General features: G+C 41.7%; 1 protein-coding gene across 1 annotated transcript in view; it reads right to left on the bottom strand.

Annotated features, from left to right (window-relative positions):
* STAB2 (stabilin 2) overlaps positions 1-27,608 on the bottom strand; it is an 83,261-nt gene that overhangs the window by 29,719 nt on the left and 25,934 nt on the right. The window contains exons 17-40 of the mRNA XM_027715116.2: positions 27,124-27,204; positions 26,007-26,159; positions 22,858-22,920; positions 22,012-22,095; positions 20,771-20,857; positions 20,142-20,253; positions 18,701-18,881; positions 17,599-17,692; positions 17,226-17,384; positions 16,742-16,837; positions 15,870-15,965; positions 14,829-14,876; positions 12,014-12,150; positions 11,535-11,649; positions 10,499-10,576; positions 10,239-10,331; positions 10,007-10,114; positions 7,106-7,237; positions 5,929-6,054; positions 4,566-4,622; positions 3,250-3,345; positions 2,327-2,522; positions 1,704-1,799; positions 670-715 (exon numbers count right to left, since the gene is read on the bottom strand). Of these exons, the coding sequence (XP_027570917.2) occupies positions 670-715; positions 1,704-1,799; positions 2,327-2,522; positions 3,250-3,345; positions 4,566-4,622; positions 5,929-6,054; positions 7,106-7,237; positions 10,007-10,114; positions 10,239-10,331; positions 10,499-10,576; positions 11,535-11,649; positions 12,014-12,150; positions 14,829-14,876; positions 15,870-15,965; positions 16,742-16,837; positions 17,226-17,384; positions 17,599-17,692; positions 18,701-18,881; positions 20,142-20,253; positions 20,771-20,857; positions 22,012-22,095; positions 22,858-22,920; positions 26,007-26,159; positions 27,124-27,204 (2,534 nt within the window). The remainder of the gene's footprint in view (positions 1-669; positions 716-1,703; positions 1,800-2,326; positions 2,523-3,249; positions 3,346-4,565; positions 4,623-5,928; positions 6,055-7,105; positions 7,238-10,006; positions 10,115-10,238; positions 10,332-10,498; positions 10,577-11,534; positions 11,650-12,013; positions 12,151-14,828; positions 14,877-15,869; positions 15,966-16,741; positions 16,838-17,225; positions 17,385-17,598; positions 17,693-18,700; positions 18,882-20,141; positions 20,254-20,770; positions 20,858-22,011; positions 22,096-22,857; positions 22,921-26,006; positions 26,160-27,123; positions 27,205-27,608) is intronic.

Below are 27,608 nucleotides of genomic sequence, written 5' to 3'. Positions count from 1 at the left end.
CTTTCCAGCCATCTTTTCTCATTTTTTTAAGTGTCTTGGCTAGTGTAAATCTTGCTGTCTGGTCAGTGATGAGGGGCCAGTGGGGGTCACTTCCTCCTTTGAAAACTAGTTAGTTCCCAGTATTGGTGTGCTGGACTGGTGAGGGCATTTTTTTTGTTGTTTGTATATTTTGATGTGAAGAGGAGAGCTGTTTCTTGTCCGATGTAGTTTTCTTTGGTGAAGTCCCTAACGCCAATGGCATTTCTCAGTGATATGTGTGGTGGTGGATGGGGCAAATAGGAGGAGCTGATACTCCTAAAGGTCACTTCAGAAACCCACCTTTGTCATTAGTCTTGGCCTGACCTCCTGTTCTCTTTAGTGCTGCAGGCCCCATTTCTTTATATACTGCATGGTTGAATGTCTTGCTTTTTTTCCCCCCTCTCGTTTTCCTTCTTTTCATTTCCTCACCCCAAAAATCCCATTTTCCCCCCATTTTAACATGAACACTTTGAACTTCTTGGCCTTCTCATTGTGTACATTACATTTGCATTGCTCCTTATCTCTGTGGTGGAAAACATGAGTGTTACCTACACTGCTGGGAAGTCATGAGCAAGATGGACTATGCTTTTTGCATTGCAAGAGATCCCCTTTTTCTCCCCTCTCCTCTAAATAAGTGGATTTCATACATACTTAGCACTGGTGTGGCATGAAGAGTTACATGCGTCGTCTTTGATTTCTGCAAGTGGAAAAAAAATGAATCAGGGATCAGAACCTTTTGGGTCAACATCCTTTGAAGCTCAGAGTCTTTTGCTCCCATCATGTGGAGCTGGAGTCCGAGTTCTGCACCAGACAACTGTGCTCTCAGTCTGTATAGAAACTCCATCCCTATAGAGAATCCATCTGTATAGAGACTCCATCTGTGTAGGTCAGTGGATACCGCTTAAATTCAATTGCAAGTAAGAGTTATGTCATCATACTGCTAGGAAAATATTTCACCCATTTTCATTTATCTGTATTTAGTCTGGTGAATCTTGCATATTATTAGTTTAACTATGTAGGTGTAGGTTTTCTCAGATACAGCAACTCTCTTATAAAATTCTATTCATTACTAATTTTTTCCCTGGGAAAATTTAAAACTGATATTGAATGCTATTATTAATGTGTTTATAGCATTTTTTATTTTATCCTATTATAGGCAGAGTTCTGAAATAGTTATTGAACACATTTTAATTACGTCTAACTAAAATATAATGTGATTGGATATAGGAGATGGATTTAGCCAACACAAAACTATTTATTTGCTATTTACTTTTTTATTGCATTAGCAAGAACATAATTTATTAGACAGTGTGGTGTAGCTAAATCAACTTATTGAAGCACTTGAGAGGCTAAAATTTGATCTGAGAATCAAAATGTGCTAGGTAATCCTGCTCTGGAAAATATGTAGCTTTTATAAATGGGATGTTCTTCGGGACAGATACAAGGTGACACAGGTAGAGAAGTAGCTAACTAGGGAGTTTCAGTATCATGAGCAGTATCTCAGCTGGCTCTCCATTAATACAGTAATTAATTGCCGTAACACAGGAGTGTGACCCGTATTTCACTCTGTGTGGGAAGTCACTGGGTATCTGGTAGCACGCTGGGACCTGATCGTGTCTGTAGTTCTGTCATTTCCTGAAATGCGCACTTCTCACCTCAGGAAAAAAAAAGGAGGGGACACTCACCAGTCTCACACACCACCCCTCTCCAGCCAATGTCACATTCACAGGAGCCATCCCCGTCGATCCCACTGCTGCATTTCCCATGGACACAAGTGCACACTGTGGGGAGAGATGAGAGGAAGCCATGGTCCCTGTGCAGTGTGCCAGTGTGCACAGCAAGGGGAAGGAAGGGCAGGAGAGAGGGCCCGGACATCATCTGCTGATGGCAGCATCTGCTGTAGGCTATTTCAAAAAATGCTTTGTCTTGTGCTTTGTGGCTTCTAACTACAGAATAAATCTAAATTCACACTATGCTTATCTTTCCTCTGTCCCCAAATACAGGGAAGGAAACTGTATTTTAATGAAGAAACATTGGAGAAGTAACAGTGCTAAAGGGGATTATTCCTGTTGGATGCTGTTCTAAGCCTGTAGTGTGCCAGAGTAGGAGGCACTGTCTGCAAACAAGAGATTAGAGAGAAAACACCAAAATGAGGAAAGAAAAGGGGTTAATGATGTTTTAAAGACTGGCCTATTACCCCGAAAGAATCTAGAATCTAGAACAGACATGGTTAGGAGATGTAAGGGGAAGGTTTTGACGTGTGACAAGACTGGCAGAGCTGCCTGTGTGGTTTGGGGATGCTCAGTACCTTGATCACAGTTGCGGCCGTATTTGCCTTCAATGCAGCTTTCACAGGCTGTACCGACAAACCCCTCTTCGCACTGGCAGGTGCCTGTGCCATTGATGCCATCCAGGCAGACGCCGTTTCCGAAGCAGGCATTCCCTGCTTTTCCTGGGCAGGGCTGGCACTGCTGCCCGAAGAAACCTGCGCAGCACTCCCTTGTCTGGAAACCCAGAAATGCTGTGTTGAGGGTCAGGGTAGCAGGCAGGGTGAACTAGAGATCTGGATTTTTACAAGGACGTGTAGCAATAGGACAAGGGGTAATGGCTTCAAACTGAAAGAAAGGTGGATTTAGTTAGGTATAAGGATGAAATTCTTTACTGTGAGGGTGATGAGGCACTGGAACAGGTTGCCCAGAGAAGCTGTGGATAACCCATCCCTGGAAGTGTTCAAGGCCAGATTGGAGAGGGCTTTGAGCAACCTGGTGTAGTGAAAGATGTTTCTGCCCATGGCAGGGGTGTTGGAAGTAGTTGATCTTTAAGGTCCCATCCGACCCAGGCCATTCTATGCTCCTGTGATTTTTTAGCAGGACTTTGCTGGTCTGTGACCACACTCCTCAGTGTGGCAGGACACAGGCTGCCACCCCGAGTCCTTGGTGGGACCAAGGTGCCCTTCACCTCTTCAGGGAAAGGTGGACAGGATTTTAGGGACATGTATAGGGTTACCCTTCCCAAACCTGTACTCCCTCTGCACCCTCAGCTCCCAGCCTTTCCTGTGCTGTAGCTATCAGTCTTTAATGTTGCATTGTGTTGCATCCATAATAAAGGTCAACAAATATATTGTCAGGAACTGCCTTGACATGCTGTGTGTGCTTAGCAGGGATTATGAGGAGGGTGAAGTTCAGGGATGGGGGTTCCTGGCTTTTACCTCAATAGAAGCAGTGTACTCACAATGATGGTTTTAGCACACTTTGGCTGGCACCCGATCTGGATGGTGTACATTCTCATGTGGTTTTCTGTGAGGACACAGTATTTCCTCTCCCCTGCCTGAGCAAATATTGGAGAAACAGATGCACTTCTGGGTAATAGTGATCAGCTACTTTAAAATATTTGAAAAAATGGGACATTACCTTAATGCATGTTGTGCACTGATTCACATATTCACAATGAAAATGAAGGAAGTACTTTTAGAAATAAAAATATATTAGCAAAAGGATTTTTTTCCTAGTGAACACATGATCAGTTTAACTCAGTGTCTTGTGGTGTTTTAAAGACATGTCCAAATATTGCCTTTGCTCAGAATTGAACAGGTTTTATTTTCTGAAGTTTGAAAAACATTTCTTTTCTTTTTTTTTTCCCTTCTTCTCTCGCACATTTTCTGATCTTTCTAGTTTTTGGAAAGCTGAGTTCTGAACTTCTGCAAAAACAGCTGTTGAAACATTGTCTTTCAGGTCTGGACACAGTTGGGAAAGATTTCTTGCTAAAGAAAACTTTAGTTCTCACTGTATACTTGTGAGGAGATTGAGATAAGCATCCACCCAGCTGTTCATCGTAAAGGAAATGTTAAGGTGTTTGGGTTTTACACAGTTTGGTTTTGCCAGTCAAGTACTCTGGTGAGGTAGATGGGACTTGATCTGCTTTGGAATACTATTACTGGCATAATTAATTAAAAAATAATAAATAAAAAAGGAAAATATGTAATTTCAATGGAAGAGCTTTCCCAGATAAACTTAGATACTAAGAAAATCTAAATATCTGCAGTTCTCATGTGTTGGATCTAGGCATCCAAAGTCTCTACAGTCTCCAGGTCTCCTTGTGACCATTACTCACAGCACATTGCTGGGGATGGGTTGAGTTTACCCTTCTGTACATCTCTGATTTGAAGGGCTCAGAACCGCTTCTGTAGTTCAGGCATACTCCAGATCACGTTTAATTCCCTCAGTTTTGCATGGTAGCGGTAAACTTTGCAATTTGAGGAGTCTTCAGATGTCCCAATGCATACTAGACACTGGCCTTGAAGGAAAAAGCTATCTTTAAGCTGCCCTTCTGCTACCTTGACCAAAGGTAAATTTTTTATAAAAATCTCTAAGGCCAGGGTGGATTGAGTCTATTGACTGTAAGCAATGTATGTAGCAGGCTGAAGTAACTATGATAATATGATAACTTTTGTTGAAACTGAGGCAACTGTATTAAAAATGGAATTGAATGCATGTGTACTCAGTTCTGATATGAGGAAAATAAATTAGCATTAATGATAAAGTACTTACTATTTCTTTTGTTCCTGGGGGGCAACTTGATGGGTGTGAACAAATTCTGCATTTTTCCTTAAGCAACAGAAATGGAAAGTAGTTAACAGACTGTACAGAGCTGCAGACAGGTTGTGTCATAGAAAATGCATGATTTCCAGCTATATTTCTAAACCTAGCCCTTGTGGTGCATAATTAGGATAACCCCTTTGGTAAAGGTGCTCAGCAAGGAAGAATATCCCTACCAGTGGCTTTGTAGGGACACCCCATGGGAAGCCTTCTGCCAATGGGAAGGAGAAAGAAAGATCACTTGGGAAATTTTATTTGCTCTTCTAAAGTGACGCTTCCCAAAGGTCTTCCCATCTAAACCACAATAAGAGGCAAATCTTGAGCTTGGATATAGTTTTCCTGTGGTGCAAGGGCAGCTTGGAAATGGAAAACTCATGCCACGTGTGTGAATTGTTCACACACGTAAGGTTGATTTCTGCAAAATGCTTAGGTATGTGTTGCACCCAGTACACAGTTTTTAATACTATTCCTGTTTGCTTAGCTACAGCCTTACTTTCAGCAAGGCTTAAGTGAATGTTTTAGTATGTTTCTGCATTTGAATAAAGCAGAGAAGATAATTTTCCATTGGAAAACAGAGGACGTGACACAGCCAAACTGTAGAAAAGCCTTGAGTGAAATATGTGACTGTTTTCCAAGGAAAAGCTGCAAAAGTTCATGCCTGTTAACTTTGCTTTAACTAAAGTGCAAGACTTTTTCTTCCTTGCTAGTTTGTTGCATGATCCATGAAAAGGGAGGAAAGCTGCCTGTTTGCTGTCCAATTTGGTATACTCAAGAGAAAAGACAAAGGACACCTTTGTGAGGAAGTCACATCCTATACTTTAGAGGAATGTGAAACAATTTATATTTCAAATGTAAAGTGAATGAAGGAGGGAGAATGCTTTGCTCAGAGGGTACCAGGGAGTTCATGTGTACGTAGGGAGGTAATCTACACTTGGAATGAAAAGAAATTATTTTTCCTTGCAAAAAACATTTCTTTTCCATTCTTCTCCCCCCTCTTATTTACTTTATAGACAAGTGGCCTGGCTAAGAAGATGTATTAGAATAATGCATTACTATTATTTCCTGAAAATTATAGCTCAGGAATTGCTTATTCCTGTGTTACTCTGATTATATGACACCCAAGCTGTCAGTACACTGATTGCGGGATTAAAGCTGTCTTAAGAGATGCTAAAACTCATTTTAGCAATATAATTTGTAGAAAATGTGTGTATTTCTTGCTGGGAAATAGCGTCACATATCTTGTACAGTTGAGCTGTGTTTGGCTATAGATCTCTCTGATGGGCCTTTAAGCATCTATACAAACAGAACCACTTACAATGATCACGGTATCATTGATATCACATCTGTTCTTCTGGATTTCCAGGACCTTTCCCAGTCCATGAATAATTCCTTTGTCTGTTGCAATATTTGTATAGTGTATAGGTGCATCATTTATGAACAGCTGCAAAAGACATCCAACCAGTTAGAAAGCAGCAGAGCTGTTTGGTGGCTGTATGGTAACTAGAGCAGTAGCAGGTGAAAGAGGGAGCAATGTATAAGTATCACTTCAGGAAACCCAACAAAGGCAGTTAACATCAGGCACTTGCTCGTATTCCCGTTGCTGCATTTAACTGCTCCACTGGACTGGAGGGCATGAGACGACTTGCAGCCTGTTGAAGTTTCTTAGCAACAGGATTTGGGGGAGCAGCTTTTTCCAACAAGGTATCTTAAGGTAAAGCATATGAAGAAGGACTCTATAGCATGCCAAAGGGTGGGTTTGCTGTCTGGGGGTGGGGGGCTTCGGGGAAGTTCTTTCTAGCAGCTGCTCTTTCAAGGAGGGCTTTCATCACCTCAATGCTACCCCACACTCCCATCGTGCTCTCACCAGCAACAGCCCCACTGCAGACGCTTTTCCAAGGCTCTGCTGTGGGCAAAGAGCAGGGCTAAAACTACTTGGATGAGAAGATTTCTGTCTTCCTTTGCCTATTCCCAGAGGGAGTTCTGGGACAGAGAAGGAGGAACGAATTCCCTTCCTGACTTTCACTTAATCTTGCTGTGCCTGATTTTTCCATGAGTGGTGTTGAAAGACAACTGATATTTGTTGCCCAGTGCTTTGAGCTCTTAGGTTTGAAAGGGGAGTAAATACATAGGAAATAGAATTAATGTTACATAATTAAGGGCAGGTTCCTAATAGCTCTTAGAAGTCAGATTAATGACTGCTTTGGAATGCAGGCTTGTAGTTGCTAGAGACAGACATCTGAAATGCAATGCTAAATGTGAACAGCACAACTGAAATCAAATTCAGTCAAAGATCCCTTCAAGGGTGACTTTGAATTAAGCAGGTATGAGACAGGCCTTGCATTTGAGAGACAACTTTTGTGCTGTTATGTCGCAGAAGCTGGTGGGGGATGCAGAGCTCCTTTGGACTGCATGTTAGTTTAAAGTTGAAGCTGGATTTGTAAAAAGCAGGAAATCTGTTACTCCAAGCAAGTGCAGACACACAAGTGCAGTACCTGACTGTTGTGGAGGAAGAACCCAACCTGGTAGGAGAACCCTAGCATGGTTTCCCTGTGCATGCCATTGTGCAGATTGTTCTTCAGGAGCTTCTCATCCAGTACAATATGATAGCGGATTTGGCCTTCATCCTGCAAACAGACAGTCACATTCAGGGTTATGTAGCAGAGCATGAAAAGTTACTAGGAATAGCATTTTCTGGAGGATATAAGCCAAACCTAGATTGGCTGAATTTAAAGAGAAGCCTTTCCAGTAGGCAGGTTATTTCATACTTCTTACTGTAGAGACCTTGCATTCCTGTCATAATAAAATTTTTATTGACCGTGGAGGGTGAAAAGCTATTGAATTGTGAGGGCCAAGGTTTGCTTGACCCTGTAGCATCTGTTTCTGTGCTTAAGGCTGGCTGATAGATTCAGAGAAAAGTCAGATGACATTTTAGGACTCTGAACTTCATGAGTTCATTTGACATCAAAAGTTGCATATTCGTGTGTGCTTTTATAATCTTTCCATACTTATTCTTTCTTCCTGAATGATCTGTGGATGAATGTTTAGAGCATATATATATATATATATATATATATATATATATAAAATACATCTCTAAGGTAATTTTCAGTTAATAAAGAGCTAGAGCCACACCTGTTAATTGAAAAGTTTTCTATGCCTCATTACTATTCATATGTCATTGAAAAGCGATGAAGTTATTCTCTATACATCAAAATTTTGTGAGGGCTTCACAAAGCTTCTGCATCTTGTTCCGAAGCAGGAGACTTCCAGGAGGAAGGAAGCAGAAACAAGATGTGTTTGTGAGAGGTTTATAGATGTGAGAGAAACTGAGGCATTTGGAGAGTTTCGGGGCTGACTAGCTGACAGATATAGTGCTTCTGCAGCTTTGTGTCTTTGCAATAAAAGGTGCTTGTGGGAAATCCTGCTGCCTGCTGTCCCCTTGTTCTGAAAGTTCATACTTCTCATTCTTTGGCTCCTTCAAAGTGTGTGAAAGCATGAAGCAGCTCCAGGTTGCAAGATTTGTGATGTAGCCTGGCTTTGGCCACAGAGTGAAATAGTGGCCTTGGCATCTCTTGAGGTGGGCCTCATTCTATTTTGATTTCCACAGATTTGGCAAAAAAATATTTGCAGATGAGAAGGTGGGAAATAAGGTAGAACTAATCTCCATCAGTATCCAGCCCTATTTAATGCTCCTGACTTGGATAAATTGGAGGAAAAGTTAATTCTCATCCATCTTGATTTCTGTCTTCAGTCACCAGTAGAGTTAGGACATCTTGTCTCATCAGAGCCAAGAAATGGGCTCTCCTCCCTGTGCCGAGCACTTCCCTCTGCAGCAGAGTTCTCTCAAGTGTTTCACAAAGAGGTTAAGGCTCAGGCAGGCTTAACCTTATGGTTGTTTTCTGATTTTTTTTTTTTTTTTGTCAGATTACCATATCAGGCAAGGTTGGGAGCCCAGCAAGGTTCCATCCTCCTCTTGGGAGGATGAAAGAAAGACCGGTGGAACATTGGTAAATAGTGGAAGTGAAAAGGTTTTCTCTGTGTATGTAACCCAGACCTAATGGGATTGATGTCCTGTGCATCTCTCAAAGTTTGTTATAAATGCTTCTTGCAGTGATGCGGAAATGATGATGATGTGTCACAAAACACCTGAAATAGCATTCAAAAGTCATTTGAGCAGACGGAGCTTGATCACATGTGAATTCTTCTGGTGAGGCAGGAAGTGGGGCTTTTGCCATGGGTCTGCCATTGGTGGTAAATGCTTTGGGACGATTTAGTTGAACCTTGTGCTCCTCAGCTTCCTGGCTGCAAATGGAGACCATGCAAGTAGGGACAGAGTGTGGCAGGGTAAATATTTACGGAAGAGACAGGGAAGTATTAATGTCATTGAGCAAATCATGGGTAAAACTTCCTCTGCAAGGTGTGTGGCTCTCCATATATGCATTCCATAAAACTGTTTCAAAGTGAAAAAAATATGAAGAAAGCCACTGGGGTGATTCAGAAAAAGGATAGCTTAACTTGAGAGGAGACTGACTGGCTTGAGAAGGGTGTTTTGCCTTGTAAATATGCCAGGGCATGAGTGCCAGAAAGAGAAAGTTGCTTCAGCTAAAGCATATTCCTGGTGTAAGGATAAAGGGGTATAAACTGGCCAGAGGTATGCTGTCAAAATAATATAAACTAGCTCAGGGCACGAGGACTGAAGTCAGCAGGGGAGCTGGGATGGACACATCCATGCTGGTGGGAGGAGCTGGTGGCCAGTCGGGCATGAGCCTGTCGTGGGGCTCCTGGGGAGTGGCAGCAGCACTGGGCTTTGCCTGAGGAAATTTTTGTAGCCACAAAAATGTCAGAAATTTTTGTGAGCCCTGGGACTGACCAACTGTGTTTGTAACCCGGGATTAGACACCATATGTGGGAAATAGCTGGGCAATAGTGTTCTTGCAGGAGTGACAAGGGCAAGCATCTGGATAGTTTTAAGAAAGAGTCAGAGTATTTTGTGGCATTATTAATGATGAGATATTTAGTGATGTCAGGGGACTGGACTTGTTGACCTAGAAAACTCATTTTAGTGTTTTTCCTGGTCACTCCTATACTGATCTTTGCATTAAAAAAAACCACTCAAAATACCCCAAACCAAAAAAGGTTTACTGATGACATGTCTTGGATATTATCAGCATGATTTTAATCTAGAGGAGGACAAAACCCAGAACAAATAGCTAGGTTCTTCCAGCATGCCAGGAAAATATACATAATCTGTGCCTCCTCACCAACTCTGGTGTTAAAGAAAAAAACCAAACTCAACAAATCTCTCTTCCTGTTTTTGTGTCCTCTCAATCCATCCACTTGAAATTGTGATGAAATACTGAGCTGTTAAGACAAACCTTGTGAGTAATACGTACCAGAGTAGCAGACTTTTTATCCTTTAGGTAATTTTCTATGGCATCATTATCTGGGGCAAAGACTGTGTACATGTTTGCTGCTTCTATTTCGTTTGCCAGGCTGTATTGCTGTTGTGAAACACATAGAAACAAATCACAATGACCACCGATTGTCTGATATCAGTCCAAATGCAATCAAAGCGGAGAACTTCCTCTGTTCTTAAAACATTGTGAAAGAAATGTAAAAGCTTACAATGATGTAGCCCCTGAAAATGGAATAATCGGGCATTTGCTCCAGGCGGGCCAGCAGCCTTGGCATGACAGAGCTGCGGAGGGGGGTCAGAACCTGGAAAGGGAGCAGATATCCCACATCAGCGTGTGTGCACCTGCTGTGGATCAGATGCAGGACAAAATGCTGTTCTGTGCAAACGCTTTTTTTTTTCCAAAGGCAGTTAATTATTTTGCACTGCCTGTGGTGCAGAGGAACAAACCCCCCCTTGTGTGGCTGTGTACCTTGTCAATAACGTGTATGACCCCGTTTGTGGATGCGATGTCACCGGCCACGATGTGAGCGCCCTCCACGGTGAGGTTCTGAAAGAGGGTGAGGAGACAGGGTTTTCATTCACATCATGGAGGTGGCGTTTTCACAGCAGTTCATCCTGTGGATTTCCACACCTTCCCAAATGCTTGCCTAGGGCTCCACCATGGCTCTGCTCACACCAGTCCACACCAGGGGCTGGTTACCCTCTGGGAATCACGCACAGGAGAGGGGGCTTTGGGACTCTCTGCTGTTCCCTGTGTGCAGACTGGCAAAGCCATGGGGTTGCTTGCACTGGAGTGGTTACCTGGGGTAGGTGCACTCCCCCACCTGCGGGCAGGCTGAACCCTGTGCCAATTCACATCGACTTGGTTCTGTGCAGCTTTAAAAGACCCCGTTCATGATTTTTCCTTTGGGACATGGAGATGGGGGGAACTTTCCTCTCCCTTAATGGGGATGAAGTATTTAAATGTGCCTTGTGTATTTCCAGAAAATCCTCCTCAGAATACAGAGTTTACCTCATAGAAAGGCTGAGTGGAAAGGGCTGTCGGTTGTAGTTATTTACCTTCAAAAATATCTTCTTATGATTTAGGACTATTGAGTTGCATATGTGGAGATGGGTGTGTTATGACTGCTTACTCCTATCTTCCTGATTCTTTAAAATATGTTATTGGGTTTCCTTGATGCTCTTTGTCTTAATTTAGTTCACACAGGCTGCTCCAGGCAGAAACTGCCCTTTTGCTTGGTTACAAGACAGCCCAGAGTTTGTGGTAGCTACTGGGACATTAGGAATAAATAATATTGTGGACAAATTTTAGCTAGGTAAAGTGGTGGAGAAAATCAAGCTCATGTTTCTCCCAGAGGGCCCAATATAATCGATCTATTCCCTTAATTTTATTACGTGGTCTTTTTTTAAATATAACATGTGTGGTTTTGTAATACAAGAAAGTCAGTGGCAGTGATGGTCAGGGTTTAGTGCATGATACCAAAATGGTTTTCAGGTCATCTCACCCCATTTTCTTTCGACAAGTGTAGGAATTTGCTCTGTAGCGATGTTGGCAGCATGTCAGAGGATGATAAATTCTGGAAATCAGCAAAGCTGTAAGCTCCTGTCAGTACATGATACCTAAAGGAAATTAACAGATTTGAAGGTTTGGTATTTTCTCTCTCTTTCCCCCCCCCAGATAAATATGGTTAGTGTGTCTAAACCCATGGTTTTTAAATAGGAATTGTTTGTATTATACCTAGTTCAGCTGTGTTCTGATCTTAGCTTGGCCTTTAAACACTCTGGCATAATATAAATAATGTTTTGTTTCCAGTGGACTTGCTACAGAGATTTATACTGCTGTAACAAGAAGGGGAATCCTATGTCCTTCCTTTAAAATCATAAAACCTGTCTTGCTCTAGTGGCTTCAAACCAAAGGCTTGTTTGACATAAAAAGAAATAAATTAAAAAAAACCCCAAACAACCCCCCAAACAAATAACATACTTCAGTAGAGTTGGAATGTTACTTTTTGACATCCAAAAGGCTTTCTCTTCTTCATCCATGTTTTCAATTGCTTGCAGAGAAGGCACGAGGACAGTTAGATTAGAGGCAGTGGATAACACTGAGTTTATCTTGGCCTCCTGCACAAAAGTAAAGAGAGTAAAATAATTCATCCCCAGGACAGTCTATAAATAGCAGCTGGTGACTTCTTAGCAAGGTGGAGTATGTGACGTCCTTTGTGACCAGCCTGGAGAGGAAAAACTATTATACTGAGCAGTGACTTGAACCAACAGTACTTTGAGCTGTACAAAAATGGTCAGCGAGAGTCTATTTTTTACACAATAGATTGCCAGCATTTAAAGGGCAGAAATAATGTTCGAGTCAGAACTGTTTTTTATTATGAAACACATAACTTGTCTTCTACAAAAGTTAGTCTGTCTCATGGATTCTGTTTTATGCACTTGAATATTGAAAAATAAACGAGATGATGAATACTAGTAGTTACTGATAACTTCAAGTAACTTACTCTTACAGAGAACTCTATGCTATTTAAAAGATAGAAGGACTACGGACTGTGAAATAAGAAACTCCCACAACACAATGTTCCCATTCCAAAGAGGACTATTTAACATGGCTGGCATTTTTCAAGATATCCAGGACTTATTTGTGTCCATTAGGACTACAGTGGAGCTTTCTGCTGACAGCTCTAATTTTAGGTGGGGCTTGTCAGCTCTGTAGTGTGCATGAATTGATTCATCTTCCATATGTTTTTGTCTGCCTTAAGGATGGAGAAAGCCTCCACTGGAGAGGATTTTTCCAGTTGTGTGGATTTTTTGTTTTTGTGGAGTGAAAAAAGAAGAGCAAAAGATTTGAGCGTGATCTTGCTATAGATGGGATTCTCCAAACTTTTCACAGGCTCCACCTTGCCATTTTCGATGCTGCAAAACTCAAGGGAGCAATATGAGTATAGGTTGTACCTTTTTGCATCTGGTATGCTGCCTGGGAGCTGGCTTGTTTTGGACAGTCCTTCATTACCCATATTGGGTTTTAAATCAAGAAGGGAATCATCTCCCTCAAATAGCTGGGAATTTTGTCTCTGTTAAGATCATCTTTCTTTCTAGCCATCATCCCAGCCACCTTCCAAATATTTAAATATAGAAATAGCAACACACTTCCCCATCTCATCCTTCCTGATCAGCAAGAAAAATATATGGTTATAAAAAGTGGTAAACATCACATTCCTGTTCAACTATGAAATTAAAAACCTCACAGATGGATCTACCTCCCTATTTTGCTCATGTCTGTAGTTACCGTTGTTTAGTTTTATACCATTTCTCTGAAGTGTAGCAGAAATTTCCACATCTCTGTTTCAATAGATTATACAGAATCTGCCCTCTGATTTCCCCCCTCATTATCTAAAGAGCTCACTAGCAGGTGAACAGCATTTCTCATTGTGTCCATTTCTTTAAATTCTTAAGTTTCTCTATACAGTGTCCAGTGCTGCAGTCCGAGCTCAGGGTCAGGCAGATAACTGACTTGAATTAGCCACATTAGCTTCTCTTTCAAGCAGCTCCCTGAGGTGTTTGTTGTAATTGTGTGCTTTAATGATCTCCAAGTCATCTAACTTTGAAAAGCATGAAAGCAACTAATGTGCTGTGACTTCTCCTTCTGATGCTTTTCATTAACACATCGCTGTTCTTTTTTGTTTGCCTTGTATTTGCTATACACTTCCTATATTGAGGTTATAAGCTCCTTGTGAGAGAAACAGGTTTTGATCTTTATTCCTACAGTGCCAATCACAGTGGGGTAGGACCTCTAATGTTACTGCTGCTCCAGAAATAGATGATAACATGAAAATAGAAAGTAGATTGTGACAATCCGTCTATCCAGAACTTTGGTTTGTAAAATTTAATTTGGTGTTTCTTCCATAATCTGGAGCCATACAAGTCAATCTATTCCTTCAGTGAAGTTGTTCACCTTGGAGAAGAGAAGACTCCAGGAAGAACTTTTTCAGCCTTTCAGTACTTAAAGGGAGCTTATAAGAAAGACAGGGCAGACTTTTTAGCAGGATCTTTTTTAAAAGAATAAGGGATAATGGTTTTAAGCTGAAAGAAGGTCGATTTAGATTAGATATGAAGACCTTTTTTATGGTAAAGGTGGTGAAACACTGGGAGAGGTTACCCAGAGAGGTGGTAGATGCCCCATCCCTGGAAACATTCAAGTCAGGTTGGACTGGGTTCTGAGCAAACCTGACCTAGTTGAAGATGTTCCTGCTTGTGGCAGGGAGGTGGACTAGATGGCCTTTAAAGGTCCCTTTCAACCCAGTCCATTCTGTGATTCGCTGTGATTCTATGTACCTTGGTCAAGCCTGCCAGACTGAGATTCCTGCCGTGGGCACAATGAAAATGGTGAGGGTCAGGCCTTTGTCCACTGAATGAGAGAAGTTGGAAGGAGCCACCTGGGGGCAGGTTCAGTCTCTGCTTGCACCCTGATGCTGTTCATCTGCACCATGGTGTATTTACATACAAAGTTAGTCATGGCTTACGTGACCCCCTGCCTCAGAGAGCAGGCTTGTAACTAGCTCTGTGGAGCCTCCTTGCTTGCCTGAATTTGGGTTCAGAATTTGTTTTTCAGGTAGAAATATGGAACCAGATGATCAACCCCTCCATGAGTGGTAGGATAGGCACTCTGATGCCTCTCCAGAGCTGCAGCCTCTGTTCTCTGATTGCAATACTGCTGTAAGGTTCCCATTCCTAAAGGCTAAAAGGCTTATGTAAACTGGAACATACTAAAAAAATTAGCCATGAAGTGTACTTACATTAACCCACTGGTTAAATGCAGCTGCTTCTGACAGAGTAGATAGCTCCTGATTAGAAAGAGAAAGAGAGAGTAATGAGCAGCTAAGCTGTAATTAACTGTACCAAAGTACTCTTGCCTGTGGTGTAACTCACTGTGTCGGCCTGGCTGATGTGACATGGAGGAGGAGGTTTTCAGTGTGTCTGAAAAGGGAAGACATCAGTGTTTTTCTAATTCTAATACTTTCTGGTAGTGGAAATGGTGAGTTACCAACTCTTGAAAATCAGGCTGGTGATTGCTTAGGTGTATTAAGTGTATCTGACCTTGGTGCGTATTGTGTACTGACCCCAGGCTAAATGTTAATTTTCAGGGCTTCTAAACCTAAATCTTTTCTTAACTCCATGCAAAATTAATTGGAATTTATATTGTTTTGTTTGGTGTTTGTACAGCATCTTACATATCATGCTGCAAGTAGATAGCCTTTATTCTGCCACAGGACTTAGAATAGAGATAGATGATAATATGAGCAGGGGCGGCAGGCAGTGCTGAAAGCCATGAAAGATTATTGCCAGTGGCTGAGGCAGAGGACACTTTCATTTTTCCTACACTGTTAAATGCATATTTATTTCACCAATTTACTTGCTTTTGTTTTATCTGCCTGTGGGTCAGCATGGTTTGTTCCAACATGATAAATTGATCATTTCCACTGAGAAAGACTTCAGGGCAGAATTTCAGAAGAGCTGACTGCTTGCTGCTTCCAATTGGGAGGTGAGTGCTTAGCACTTTTGCAGGTTTGGACTCTGAGATTGGCATTTTTAATTTTTTTTTAAGCAAGAAATATGCTCGGATTCCTTAAGCCACTTTCCAAGCTATGTTTTTAAATACAACAGATCATTTATGTATCAGGCAAGTGTCTCCTGCTGGAAGACTGTTTGCGGATAGTACTGATGGGCATCATATTTTTCTAGCTGTTTATGAAGGCTTTGCTATCTCTCTGGTTAAGATCCAGCATGAGAACTGTGCAGTAGGTCCTGTGCTCAGAGAAAGTGACCATCCTACTTACATCTGCAGCATTTCCATAGCATATTGTACCATCTCCTTCGTAGCCCTTTGGACACACACACTTCCAGCCGTGAGAAGACTCAAACTGACAAGTTGCCTTTGAACCAGAAAGAGAGAGAATTTGTCAGATACTCAGGAGACCACTCAAGAGCAAGAATGGCCCGTAAAGCCTCTTACTGGAATCCATTTATATACAAACACAAACTTACAAAGGATCTTTGTACCATCTTCCGTGGATGTCCTCAGTCTCCTATAGGACACACTCCATCAGCCCAGGGCACTAACTTCCTCACCTACCCACCCTGCACTAAATCTGTAAGAATCCAAACTCTTGCTCCACCTTTCTTATTTCCTCCCTACATAAACTGGACCCTATTCCTTCATCCAAATATGACAGACTGATCCTCTGCTCCCCAGTGCTCCTCACTTTAGCTCTGTCCCTGTGCCCCCCCCCCCTTCCCCCCCACGCTAGTGTGGCTCTTGCAGGCACTACAGGACACAGCAGAGCACATACAGCTCCTGATACAGCTGATAGATGCCCAGGGAGAGATGTGTGACTTGGGTAAACATCCCAACAGTCTGGTGCACTCAAGTTGTAGTTGCTGGTAGAGAAGCAGCATTTATTTATACTGGGCTCGAGATAATCCTTCTGTGCAGGCAGATTTGGGAGCAGCACTTGCAGTCTGTCCTCAGCTCATGTACCATACTGACACAGTTCACACAGTATTTTTGGTGCTTGTAGCACTGCTTGGAAAGTGCTTTCTCAAACAGAAATTGCAGGCTTGAAATGGCAAGTAAATTCTATGGTGTGCGCAGGAGGTGAGGTGTGATATGTATCTGAACACTTTGTTCAAGGAATGATTAATTACTCACCAGATGATGGCATTTTCCATTTTGTTCCAGGCACGAGTTTATGGGTGTGCATTCAATTCCATTCCCCTGAAATCCATCCTTACACTTGCAGTCATTCTGTCATTTCAATGAAACACAGCAATTCATTAAAATGATTAAAATAGCGTGCATATTCTAGACATGGTGAATTAGTTTCTCTGTGTTTCTGTGTAGCTTAGCATTGACTTCAGTGGAATGACACTGATTAATATCTCCAGAAGACCTTTATACCTGACATCTACTAATGTATTTACTGAAGAAGTATTTGCTGCCATGGCATCACCATGTAGGAAGGAGAGAGGACTGGGATAAGAACTGAAGGAGACTGCTTTGGGTAGAGAGCACTGTGTGGAAATAACATCGTAGCTGGGAGGGAGGGGAGGATTTGGGGAAGAGAACAGGTAAGGAAGCAGAGCAAAAGGGTTGAGGACTAGCACCTAAGATGGCAATGAATGTGAGGACCTACCTGACCCGGCCCAACGTATATGCAGGTGGCATTTTCGTGGCACCCTGCCGCGATGGGTAGCAGGCAGTTGTTGATGGCTGAGCAGTCCCTTCCATCGCCTGTCCATCCTGCCTGGCAAACACACATGTGCTCTCCTGGGCCTGTCTGAATGCACTCGGCCTAGGGGGAGATGCAGAGGCATCAGTTCGGGACAGTTAGGTGGCATCTGGCGTCAGGTGCAAGGCCTGTCTAAGCCACAGTGATCCTGCTATCTGGGGAAAGAGCCTGGAACTCCAATGAACATCGTGACTCTTCTGCAAAAGTTTCTGGCCCCACTTTTCCCTCTGCCTACTTTTTCATGGTGTCAAGCTCTGTGGGGAAAGCACGTACTTACATTGATATTGCAGCCACCAGGGTTTAAAGCAGCACAAGGATCAACTTTGCTGCAGCTCAAGCCATCTCCCTCATAGCCAGGTTTGCAAACACAGCTACAGAGACAAGAGGAGGAGGGAGGCGTTAAACGTGATAGGACAGCTCTAAAATAAAGTGATTGTTTTCCACTGTAACATGCTATTTATAGGGAGCTTAAAATTGGTAACCTTGGATTCATGATGCAAGTAGCCTAAGTGCGTACATTATGTTTTTTTCCAAAATGTTGACTGGGTTAATTGAGTCAAATCAGGGATCTATTCTCTGTGTACGAGATGGGGAGTGAAATTAATTCTGAGCTGATATGATCATTGCAAAGTTGAGCTAATAGCTCTAAATTATTTATGAGTTGGCTATGTTCTTTCTTTCAGTGATGTCGAAAATAGCTCTCTCCCTGAAACGTATGCAAGACAATGCAAGACAACTGTTTGCCTGGGTCCCCTCCCCCAGGATTAACCTATATTGGAGGGAATTACTTAAGCCCTCAAGTTTGACAGCATCCCCCATTCTGCTTTCTGCAGTGACTCATTATGAATACACTGCATCAAGAGGCAAACTCGCTGCATCTGAAGGTGAGCTTGAGGCAAGTGCAAGGCAGCTGTAGCAGTAACAGAGGTTTGTGACCAGTCCTGTCAGGACTGGGGAACCTGTGCTGAAGTCTGCAGGGCTGTGGCATGCAAAACTTGCCTGAGCTGACCAGAGTGAGATATCTATCCCCAAATTGCTTGAGAATTCCATTGTTTTTCAGCAAGGCTCAAACTTCTAAATCACTAGGAAAAAAGGGTTCCTAAGAACCTATGCAGATGTTGGTAGGAAGGTAAGAAGGGTCAGATCAGTATGCATCTATCTTTCAGTGTTAAGTATAAGGTACAGGACAGGGTAATGAGATCTCTTAATTACTATCTTGCAACTCAAGGTCAATGTGGTGCATGATTATGCTTATTTGCAGCATAGCAGTATTGCAGTGGCTGATGTTTGTGTACTGCTGCCAGGGACTGTTTTCATCAAGCAAATGGCAAAGAGCTGCAGCATTGTTAATATTACTTTGATGAGAGTTACGGACTTACCTCACTGCGCCATCACTAATCTGACAGTCTGCATGTGCATGGCAGAGATGTAGGGAGGGCTCACAGGGAACAATCTGCTTATCACAGAGTTTCCCTGTGTATCCAGTTCTGCATGATCCGGGAAGACAGATCCCATTGCTGTCTATTCGATTATCACACTTCCCATAAATGCAGAGGCAGTCTATTAGAGATAAATTACAGTGTGCAATTCCATAGTGGTAAAAGGTATTTGTCCTTACATAACATTTCTTATGAATCAGATCCTTCTATTTCTTCAAGAATCTAAACTTTTGTATTTTTTAAGTCTCACTTTGATGGGGGACTTACTGTCTATTAATCATAGCCATGTCTTTTCAGGTGTGTTTTATGGGTAATTATTTAAAACCCATTGTATCTTTACAGTGCACTTATCTATCAACTAATTTCAAGTCACTTCAGCGAAGTAGGAGCAAAATGCTATGTTTTAGGCTATTAAGTTTGAAGTTACTAGTTGCACAACTTCTGGTGTACTTTCAGTGATATGGGAAACCTTCAAATACTGAACCCACAATCCTACAGATTGCACAGTGCTGGGCTGGTACACAGAGCAGCAGCACAGACCTACCAGCACTTTGTTGGGACTGGGCTGATTAATGTTGCTGGGAGGCACAGCAATGTGTCCAAAGGACACAGCATGTAAGCTCTGTGTATTCCAAAGCAGTGCCAGTGGTGACTAGTTAAGCAAACACTTATTACTTCAGTGGGACTGGAGCTTAAAAAATTTTATTATGGAATTTGTCTCTCAGCTTTTTTCCAGTTACCTCTGAACCTTCAGGTGAGCTGTGCTTCATGAATGAGAGGCTGTCTCATAGCAAAAAAGGCTATAATTATGTTATAGAGGGGGGATATATGTGTGTTTGATATTGTATATGTTGTGGACTCTCAAATGTATTATGGTTTGACTTAGCAGGATTAAATCTGTCAGTATATGAAAGATGACTGTAGAACTGAAAACTATTCAATAGATCAGAAATTATTCAGTAAGGATGATTATTAAGTGGCCCTAAATACAATCTGTTTATAGATCTAGCTGTTCTTAGATTACATATATTTGTAATTGCTGGCAGAATCTGTTCTGTTGTGGGCAAGACCAGATGGGAACAGAATAGCAAAGATTTTCTTTTCTATTACTTATATGAAGGACACAAAAATTAAAAGAACAGTAAATAAGTAAAAAGTAAGCTATACCCCCTGCAAAAGACCCCAATTAAATCAATGAGAAGATTTACACTGACTGTACGCTTATGGTGTGTCCCATAAGAAATGAAAGTACCCCAGAGACATCTTGCTCATCCACCACAGGGACTATTTAGTGATCAGTTAATTCCTACCTACATAATGTTCCAGGGGTCCAAAAGAAATAGCCCAAGCTCTTACACTGAGGATGTGCTGCTGTACTTACCTTTGTCACACTGAGGTCCATATTTGCCAGGGTCTGAGCAGAACTGGCAGTGAGAGCCCTGAAATGCCTCAGTGCAAATGCAAGTCCCATTTCCATCCAGGCCATCCATGCACTGTGATATGGAAGAGTGGTGATTGCTACATATAAATTAAAACAAATCCTTACCCTTACCCCAGAGAAGAGACTATATATCTGTACATATTATGACTATGATAGACTCTCAGGAAGTACCTCAGGTTTGATTACAAAGGCGCTTCAAAGCAAAAGCTTTCCTTATGCATTTCCTTTGCTGCTATATATTCTGCCTTCCTTTACAATTTTAAGGTGAGAATAGTGAGCTGGGTCATTACTCCGTGCTGTGCAAACTAAAACAATGGGAGTGGATCATGCAGCATTGCCTATGTGCTGTATGTTGGAACCTCAAAAATCTGCAATTTGGACATCTGAGAGGGGACCAATTTATTTTCCCTCCTCTGTATGACTGAACCTGAAATTCATGGCCATAAATGAAGGGGACAGCTCTTGTAGAGCCCAACATTCCAGTTCTGCAGAAGGGCTCCAGGGACTTTTGGGACACAGCCTGTCCTTCCTCCCTTGGAGTGCAGGGTGCTGCCAGATGCTCTTCTTACCTGCCCATTTCCTGAGCAGGGTTTGGAGAAACCTCCTGGACACGGACTGCAGTCAGGGCCAAAGAAGCCTTTGCAACACTTTGGTTCCTGTGAAATAAAGCAAATATCCTCTTTTACAGTGCCTTAGTGTAGAGGCAGTACACAAAACCCAACTCTCCATTGTGTTTTGGCCCTCTGGCAAAGGCCCATAGGGATAACTGGCTCTGAAAAGGATTGTGTTGGACCAGAACCACCCCTGCGATGGCCTTGTTAAAACCAGGCAGGGTGCTGGCAGCCCAAGAAGGGGATGCACAGGCCACCAGGTCCTTCCCTTGTTCTTATCAGACTCATCACTGTTAGAAAACCCCGTCCTGTCCCCACGTACGAACATGTCTGTGTGTGTCTGCTTGTATTGTGTGCACTCTTATGTTTGCCAGTGGGACTGCAGTGCAACTGGGAGACAGGCAGTCTCCTTTGCATCTGAGATGCTGTGACAGCCAGACATGTTGCTTTGATCTTCCTCCTTCCCCTCTGCACCAGTGTGGGATTTAGCCACCACGCAGCCCTAAATGGCTTTTTCAACTGCATCTTTTATTTTATTCATGAATTGGCTGCTTGGTCTGTTTATTTATCAAGGGCACAGAAAGTGCATTAGAAAAAACCTCATTTATGTGTGTGATTCAAGGGAAATAGGGATTAGCAAAAGGCTTTCAAAGCTTACAGTTTGTAGACTTATCTGCTTGTTACTAAGTGGCGCTCACGAAGTGCAGAAGCCTATTTAGGAGCCCCAGGAGCTGGAAAGGTGTAAGTACTTCTTAGAGGCTAATGAATTCTGTGAGAACTAGACTTGTCAAGCAGCCGTTGGACCAAAGTTCTTGTGTTTCCCATTCATTGTTATCCAATATGATGTGAAGTCCTTGGACAAGAGTGGCTGGGACCAGGAGAGACCCAGCTGTTCTGTTCTTCATGGGTGAAGCTCTCTGGGGCAACAAACACAGCTGGGCTTGGAGCCCTATCTGAAAACTCCTGCAGAGTATGAGTGTGGTGTTGTCAATGATGTGAGACAGCTAAAAAGCCTCTCTGGAATTTGTCTCATATTTAGCTCTAAGATTTACAGTAGCTCCTCTCAGCCTGCTGTATAGAAGTGTATGGAAGCTACACGGACATCTCCAAACACCTCTCAACTCCAAAAGGAAAGTTCAGAATGTATAAGGCAATATTTTGGAAAAAGAACCTTTCCTTAAGGAACCATAACTCTATACCTTTATTGTTATATTGCAGTCTCTAGCGCAGCCGATTTTCTGAAAGGTTGGGTGTTCAATAATGCATCTCCGTTTTGAGAAAGGCTGGAACACGCACAAAATGGAAGCATTAGTTATTTCTAAGCAACATAACGTTCTGTGATACAGTCTTAATATCACCACGTAATTTAACCTGAGAACAAAGCACCCTGCTAGTATTTTATTTTAAAATTTTATTAAATTACATATTTTTTCCTAATATGAACTTCATTTTTATTGTTACTGGATACTGACTTATAGGACTACTACCAGTGAATTTTTTATAACATGGGGAATAAAATTCCTGTGGTAGCTAGACTTGAATTTTGTATGTGGAGAAACATGTAGCCAGATTTGCATCTCTTAGATGCAAAGCAGATGGAAGATTTTCAATCCTTACTGAACCTGTGTCTGCAGACTGTTACTTCAGGGATGAAGCTTAATCAAAAGGAAATTTTTAACAGATGTGAGGTCTATTTTAAACATATCCAGTTTGCTAATTCTCAAAGCATCATCATAGTGATTCTCATTCCTCATGTCTCTCTTCTGCTGAAATAGAACTTCACCTGAGAAACAAGTCAGAGCTTCTGTGAATTGTACGAGGGGTCTTGCAACAGCAAACAAAATAATGCTGGAATTACCTGATAATCCTGTCATTGCCCAAAAGACATTAAAGTACCATCTATATTTGCATTTTATTCAGTGCCCTGTATTCATATCTGGTTCTTTTGATCGCTATTTTTTGGGAGAGCAGTAATCAACATATGGGGATGCCTTTCCTCTGTGCATTTTGTACAACTGGTGAATCTGCCAGGAAATGTCACTTACGATGGGCTTTGAATCCTGTGGGCAGTGAGCCAATGAATGCGATAAACAACCTGCACAGACACCCTAGAAGGAAACAATAAGGATAGTAATTTGAAAAGGTGTTATACCAACTGCTGAGATACATATTTATGGATGATACACCCTGTAAATTTTAAGAATATCTGTTTTATGACTTAAGCATGATTTTGCATCCAAAGAGCAGCAGCAGGGCTATATCTGCTGTCTCTGACTTTTGTGGAGTGGTTGTTCACTTCCACCTTCCCCTTCCAATCTCCATTTGTCCTTCCTCTGCTCCCTTCTTTTAAAGAATGTGAAGCTTCCTCAACAGGAACGCAGGGACATGAATGCACTGGTGTCCTTTACTCAACTTAGTATAACAAAGAACTAATATTGTCTGAGAGTCTAGTGCAATCTGCACACTTAAATTCTATGAAAATTTTTTATTTCTTCCTGGAAGACCAAAAATTAGTTGAGTCTTTTATACAGTGTGAACAGAAATTTGTCTTGTGTATAGGTGATGAAGAGAAAAATAGTCTTTGCTCCCACATCATAGATTCTGTACTCCACTATGATCCAGTGATATATAGCTAATTTTATGTTTTCACCTTTTGGTTGTCTTTCCCACTAGCTAATTTATCAGCATGTGATGGTGACAGTGACTGGCAATTACATCACTGAGGAGATATAAACTCCAGTGGCAGTTTTAAAGGTGAATCCTCTACAAGCTCAACATGCAGTAACTTCAGAGAGGTTGAGCCTTTCAGAATGTGGATATGGAGTTTTTCAGAGCTGTGGTGCTTGTGACTACCGATGTCTTGTTTTTCAATCAAGTTAGCATAAAACCTAGAGCCAGCATCCAATATGTTCCATCACTGTGTTTTGTAGTCATTAGACAAGAGGCCATGAGGCTGAATTATGGCATTTTCCCCACAGGTTTCTCACTGGAGCTGTGGTGAAAGAATCAGGTACTGGTTTGGATTTAGTAGTCCCTCATACTGTACAGCACTTATAGGAATAAAGGAGCAGACTTACAAAAGCATTTGTGCATCAAATTGTTGAGGTACCGATGCCAGTATTATGTTTTAAAGGTTTGTGAGTCAGATGTATTTTGGCAAATACATTTGGACATCACAAAAGCTTTTTTACAAACTGCATAGTCATGCCTGAAGCTGAATTAGGCTCTTGCCTTCCTCTGTGCTTCTGAAAATCCCTGCATGTCTGCTTCTTTAGAACTTAAAACTCTGGTTAATTGCTGTGGACAATGTTTCCCTCTGTTGGTGTTATTCTCCCTGCTGCTCAGTGCCATTTGCTGTCACCTATTTACTCCCTTTCTCCACCTGGAATGGCCTCAACCACTGACGTGTACCTGCTCCCTCCTTATCCTGAGGATGAGCGTCCTGTCTCTCTCTTCTGCCATGTCACAGCGAAGGACAGAGAAAAGTGTCTGCACTTCCATGCAAGGCCAGATCTGCCTATTTTCAGTGTTACATTAAGATACTGACCTTGCACTGCAGTAATTGAAGCATGGATATATATTCCCCTCTATCAAATTTGCCACAGGGGCCATGCTCTGGGAGGAGGTGGAGCAGAGAGCTGGGTCAGCTACTACTTCATTGTTCAGACCACCTCCTGTCTGAGGTCATCAGAATTGGCCACGGTCCAAACATCAGGCAGGTACTGCAGACCTGTTGTCCCTCCTGTGCTCTTTGTGACATTAAGAATAAGCACTGCTGTCCTTCAGTTAGACTCAAGTGAAGCTTTTAGAGTTCTGGTATGGTTACGTGGATATGGATGCCTTAGCCTAACGGCATCATCTTTAGGGATGTACAGTTCTTGTGAGTGTATATACCTACCAGTTCCTACAAGGTTTGTGCCTTTTAACTCTTTGAATACAAGCAGTATTTCTGAGGTGGTGTTACTCCTGTTTTCTGAGAGTGATGAAACTGCTTCATGCAAAGTAAGAACTGCCAAAGCCATTGCTCCCTTCTGGTGTTCTCCTGGCCAGCAGTGTTCTGCTTAAAGCCTTGAATAAGTGGTTGTACCTTAAACTACGCACAAAACTTTCAAAGCTGACGGGAGTGCCTAACTTGAGTTTGGGGAATAATTTTCGTGACTATTTGTTTTTTCTTTAAACAATTTTTTTCTCAGTGTTACTTTAGGATTGATTGGTGCTGAATTTAATTTTTAAGTAGTTTTTTGGTTAGGAATTCAGATTACCGAAGTTTTCTGGGTGGGGATTGCTTTTTGTATCAGAGATTGCTGCTTGGACCTCTGCCTGGTTTATGATTATATTGCACATGCAGCACTTTGTAGTTACCGCCAGAGGTAATAGATTGTTACTGCCAGTGTTTTCTTCATTACATTTTGATGTTGTCCAGCTCTGCTGGGAACCTCTTTCAAGGCTGTGGTTCTGGACTGCTGTAAGTTAAGCCAGTAAATATTTTCCTTTTGTACCGGAACTGTTACTGGCCCAGACGTGTGCTTGAACATGGTCCAATAACAGCTCACTGGAGCCACACTCACTGCAAGAGAAAAGCTCCGTCTGATACCCTGCTCTCTTACCAGAAATAGTATCTGAATGTTACCAAATAAAGGCCTGTACTGTGTTACCTAACTGAGCAAGGTATGTCAAAATCCACCCTTTTAAATATGAAGCAGTTTTGTTTCTGAAAGAAAGCAGGGCTAGGGGAAATTTTGGCTTCTGAAAATAACACATTCCTAATATGCAAATATAAAATTAATTATTATGTTAATATTTTAATTTGCTGTCTCCTTTCCCTGCATATTTATAGAAGTGAAAATATTGATCTAGAGTAGTTTCCCTGAGAACTTGACACTGCTTCCATGTACTTATATGTACAGATGGAATTCAGGAACTGGAGGACAGCTGGATTGGAGAGACAACATTTTTCAAAGGGCTACTGCAACAACAAGTTTTTTTGAAATGGTGTAGAATACGTTCATATGAGTTCCCTATTTGCAAATAATTTGCATCTGTGCAGTACTGCTAGGTTGGTGGCTGCATGTCATTGATATATTAATTTCCCCAAATACCCCTTTTTAATGAATAATATCAGAGAAAGCTATTAAAGAAGAAGCTAGAGTGCCTTGAACAGTTAAGAACTACCAATTCTGTGTGATTCTCTTACCTTTGTGACTTGACTTCTTGTCTCATCACACCGATGTGGTAGAATTGGAACAATTGTGGGTGGGATAAGAACTCCCTCAAGAGTATAAATACGACCATTTTTTGCAACAATATCTGTTTCTTCCATTTTTTCTCCACTCACCAAGACTTGTCCCTATGAAACAATAAATTATCATTAATAATGTTCATAGCTTCTCGATTTCTGATAATTTAATTTAAAAAAAAATAAATTACTTTCTGTTCTTGCTTTTTTTTTAAAATTGGCTATCTGATTTTTATCATGCTTGTTTATGCAAGAAGCACACATATATTGTACATTTTCTTGACTATTGATCTACAGCAGAGGTATCAAAGATTTTACTATGAGTATGCACTGTTAGCCTGTGGAACTGGTGACTGATAGACTGGCCAAAAGGAGAAGACTACTGATGACTCCAGGCACTGATTTTAGAGGGCATAAACACGCTTTAGTACTCTCTCTGGCAAAGGAGGAGGCAGAAAAGTGAGAGAGAATCCGTGATCTATGTAAATTTACACGAGGAAAAAAAAAGTATTCTTTCTGCATTTATTCCTGCAACTGCTCTGCCTTCACAAGAATTTTCATAGGTGCATCTCTGCTCCAGGACAGAAGGAAGCTAACATAATAGATAAGTTTGGTTTTGCAAAAGTACTGAAAAATTAACACCTTTAAAAATGTATTCACTGGGTACATCAGAATCAGAAACTCTAATAGTAAAGAGAATTAAAGAATATCTTTGTGTGCACTGAGAAGTGTTTAAAATAACTAAAACATGTAACAGAATTATTTAAAATATTTTAAGTAGATTTTAAATTTTTAAAAAAATTATGCAGAGCATAAATGAGGACCACTCCTGGACTGGGGCTAATCATAAGGGAAAAAACCCTGCAGGCTGTCCTTATATACCAGTCATTTCCTCTGCATCCTTTATATTACTAATGGTAACAGCAGGTAGGAGTGGCAAGTTGAAAATTTCTGCCTCACTGTAGCAAGAAATTCCTCTGCTAACGTCCCCCCTTCCCCCTTCTTTTATTCCCCCTGCATGTGAACAGCTTCCTCAGTCAGAGTGAGTTGTTCACAGGTGAAAGCTGTGACTTACAGTGCTGGTCCTGTTAAAGTAAATGAACTGCTTTGCCATGCTTCTGATGTGCTCTATTGAGACAAGGCTGGCAATCTCGAGCTGAAATGAATATAAATCGATTGAAAGAAATGTAAAAAACATTACTTTTTTCAAATCCAGAAAGACCTTCTTTGGGGTGAGGAAATGACCCTATTATCAATGTGGGCAGCCTTGCATTGACTAACCTGCTTGTATAACAAAGTTAGTGTCATTAAATTATGACTGAGCTTGCTGGTTGCTGTGTGTGAAGAGCTTGGTGTTCAAACAAATATTAATTTTTCTTCTAATTATAGCAATCAGTCTAAATAGAGTTAACACTTCTCCCTAAAAATGGCCCTCTTTGCATCCACAGGCCACTGTAGAAATGGCGGTGCTGGTATCCCATGAAGGTACACTTGCATGAGAGGATCTCATGTCTCTGTTCCCTCTGATCCCCATCTGTGCTGGGAGTGGCCTCCACCTCA

The sequence above is a fragment of the Pipra filicauda genome, unplaced genomic scaffold (assembly GCF_003945595.2).
Source record: "Pipra filicauda isolate LSUMZ 115617 unplaced genomic scaffold, ASM394559v2 scaffold2_size9829703_pilon, whole genome shotgun sequence".
In the NCBI taxonomy this organism is placed as follows: Eukaryota; Metazoa; Chordata; class Aves; order Passeriformes; family Pipridae; genus Pipra; species Pipra filicauda.
This window is presented reverse-complemented; position numbering and strand designations above follow the sequence as displayed.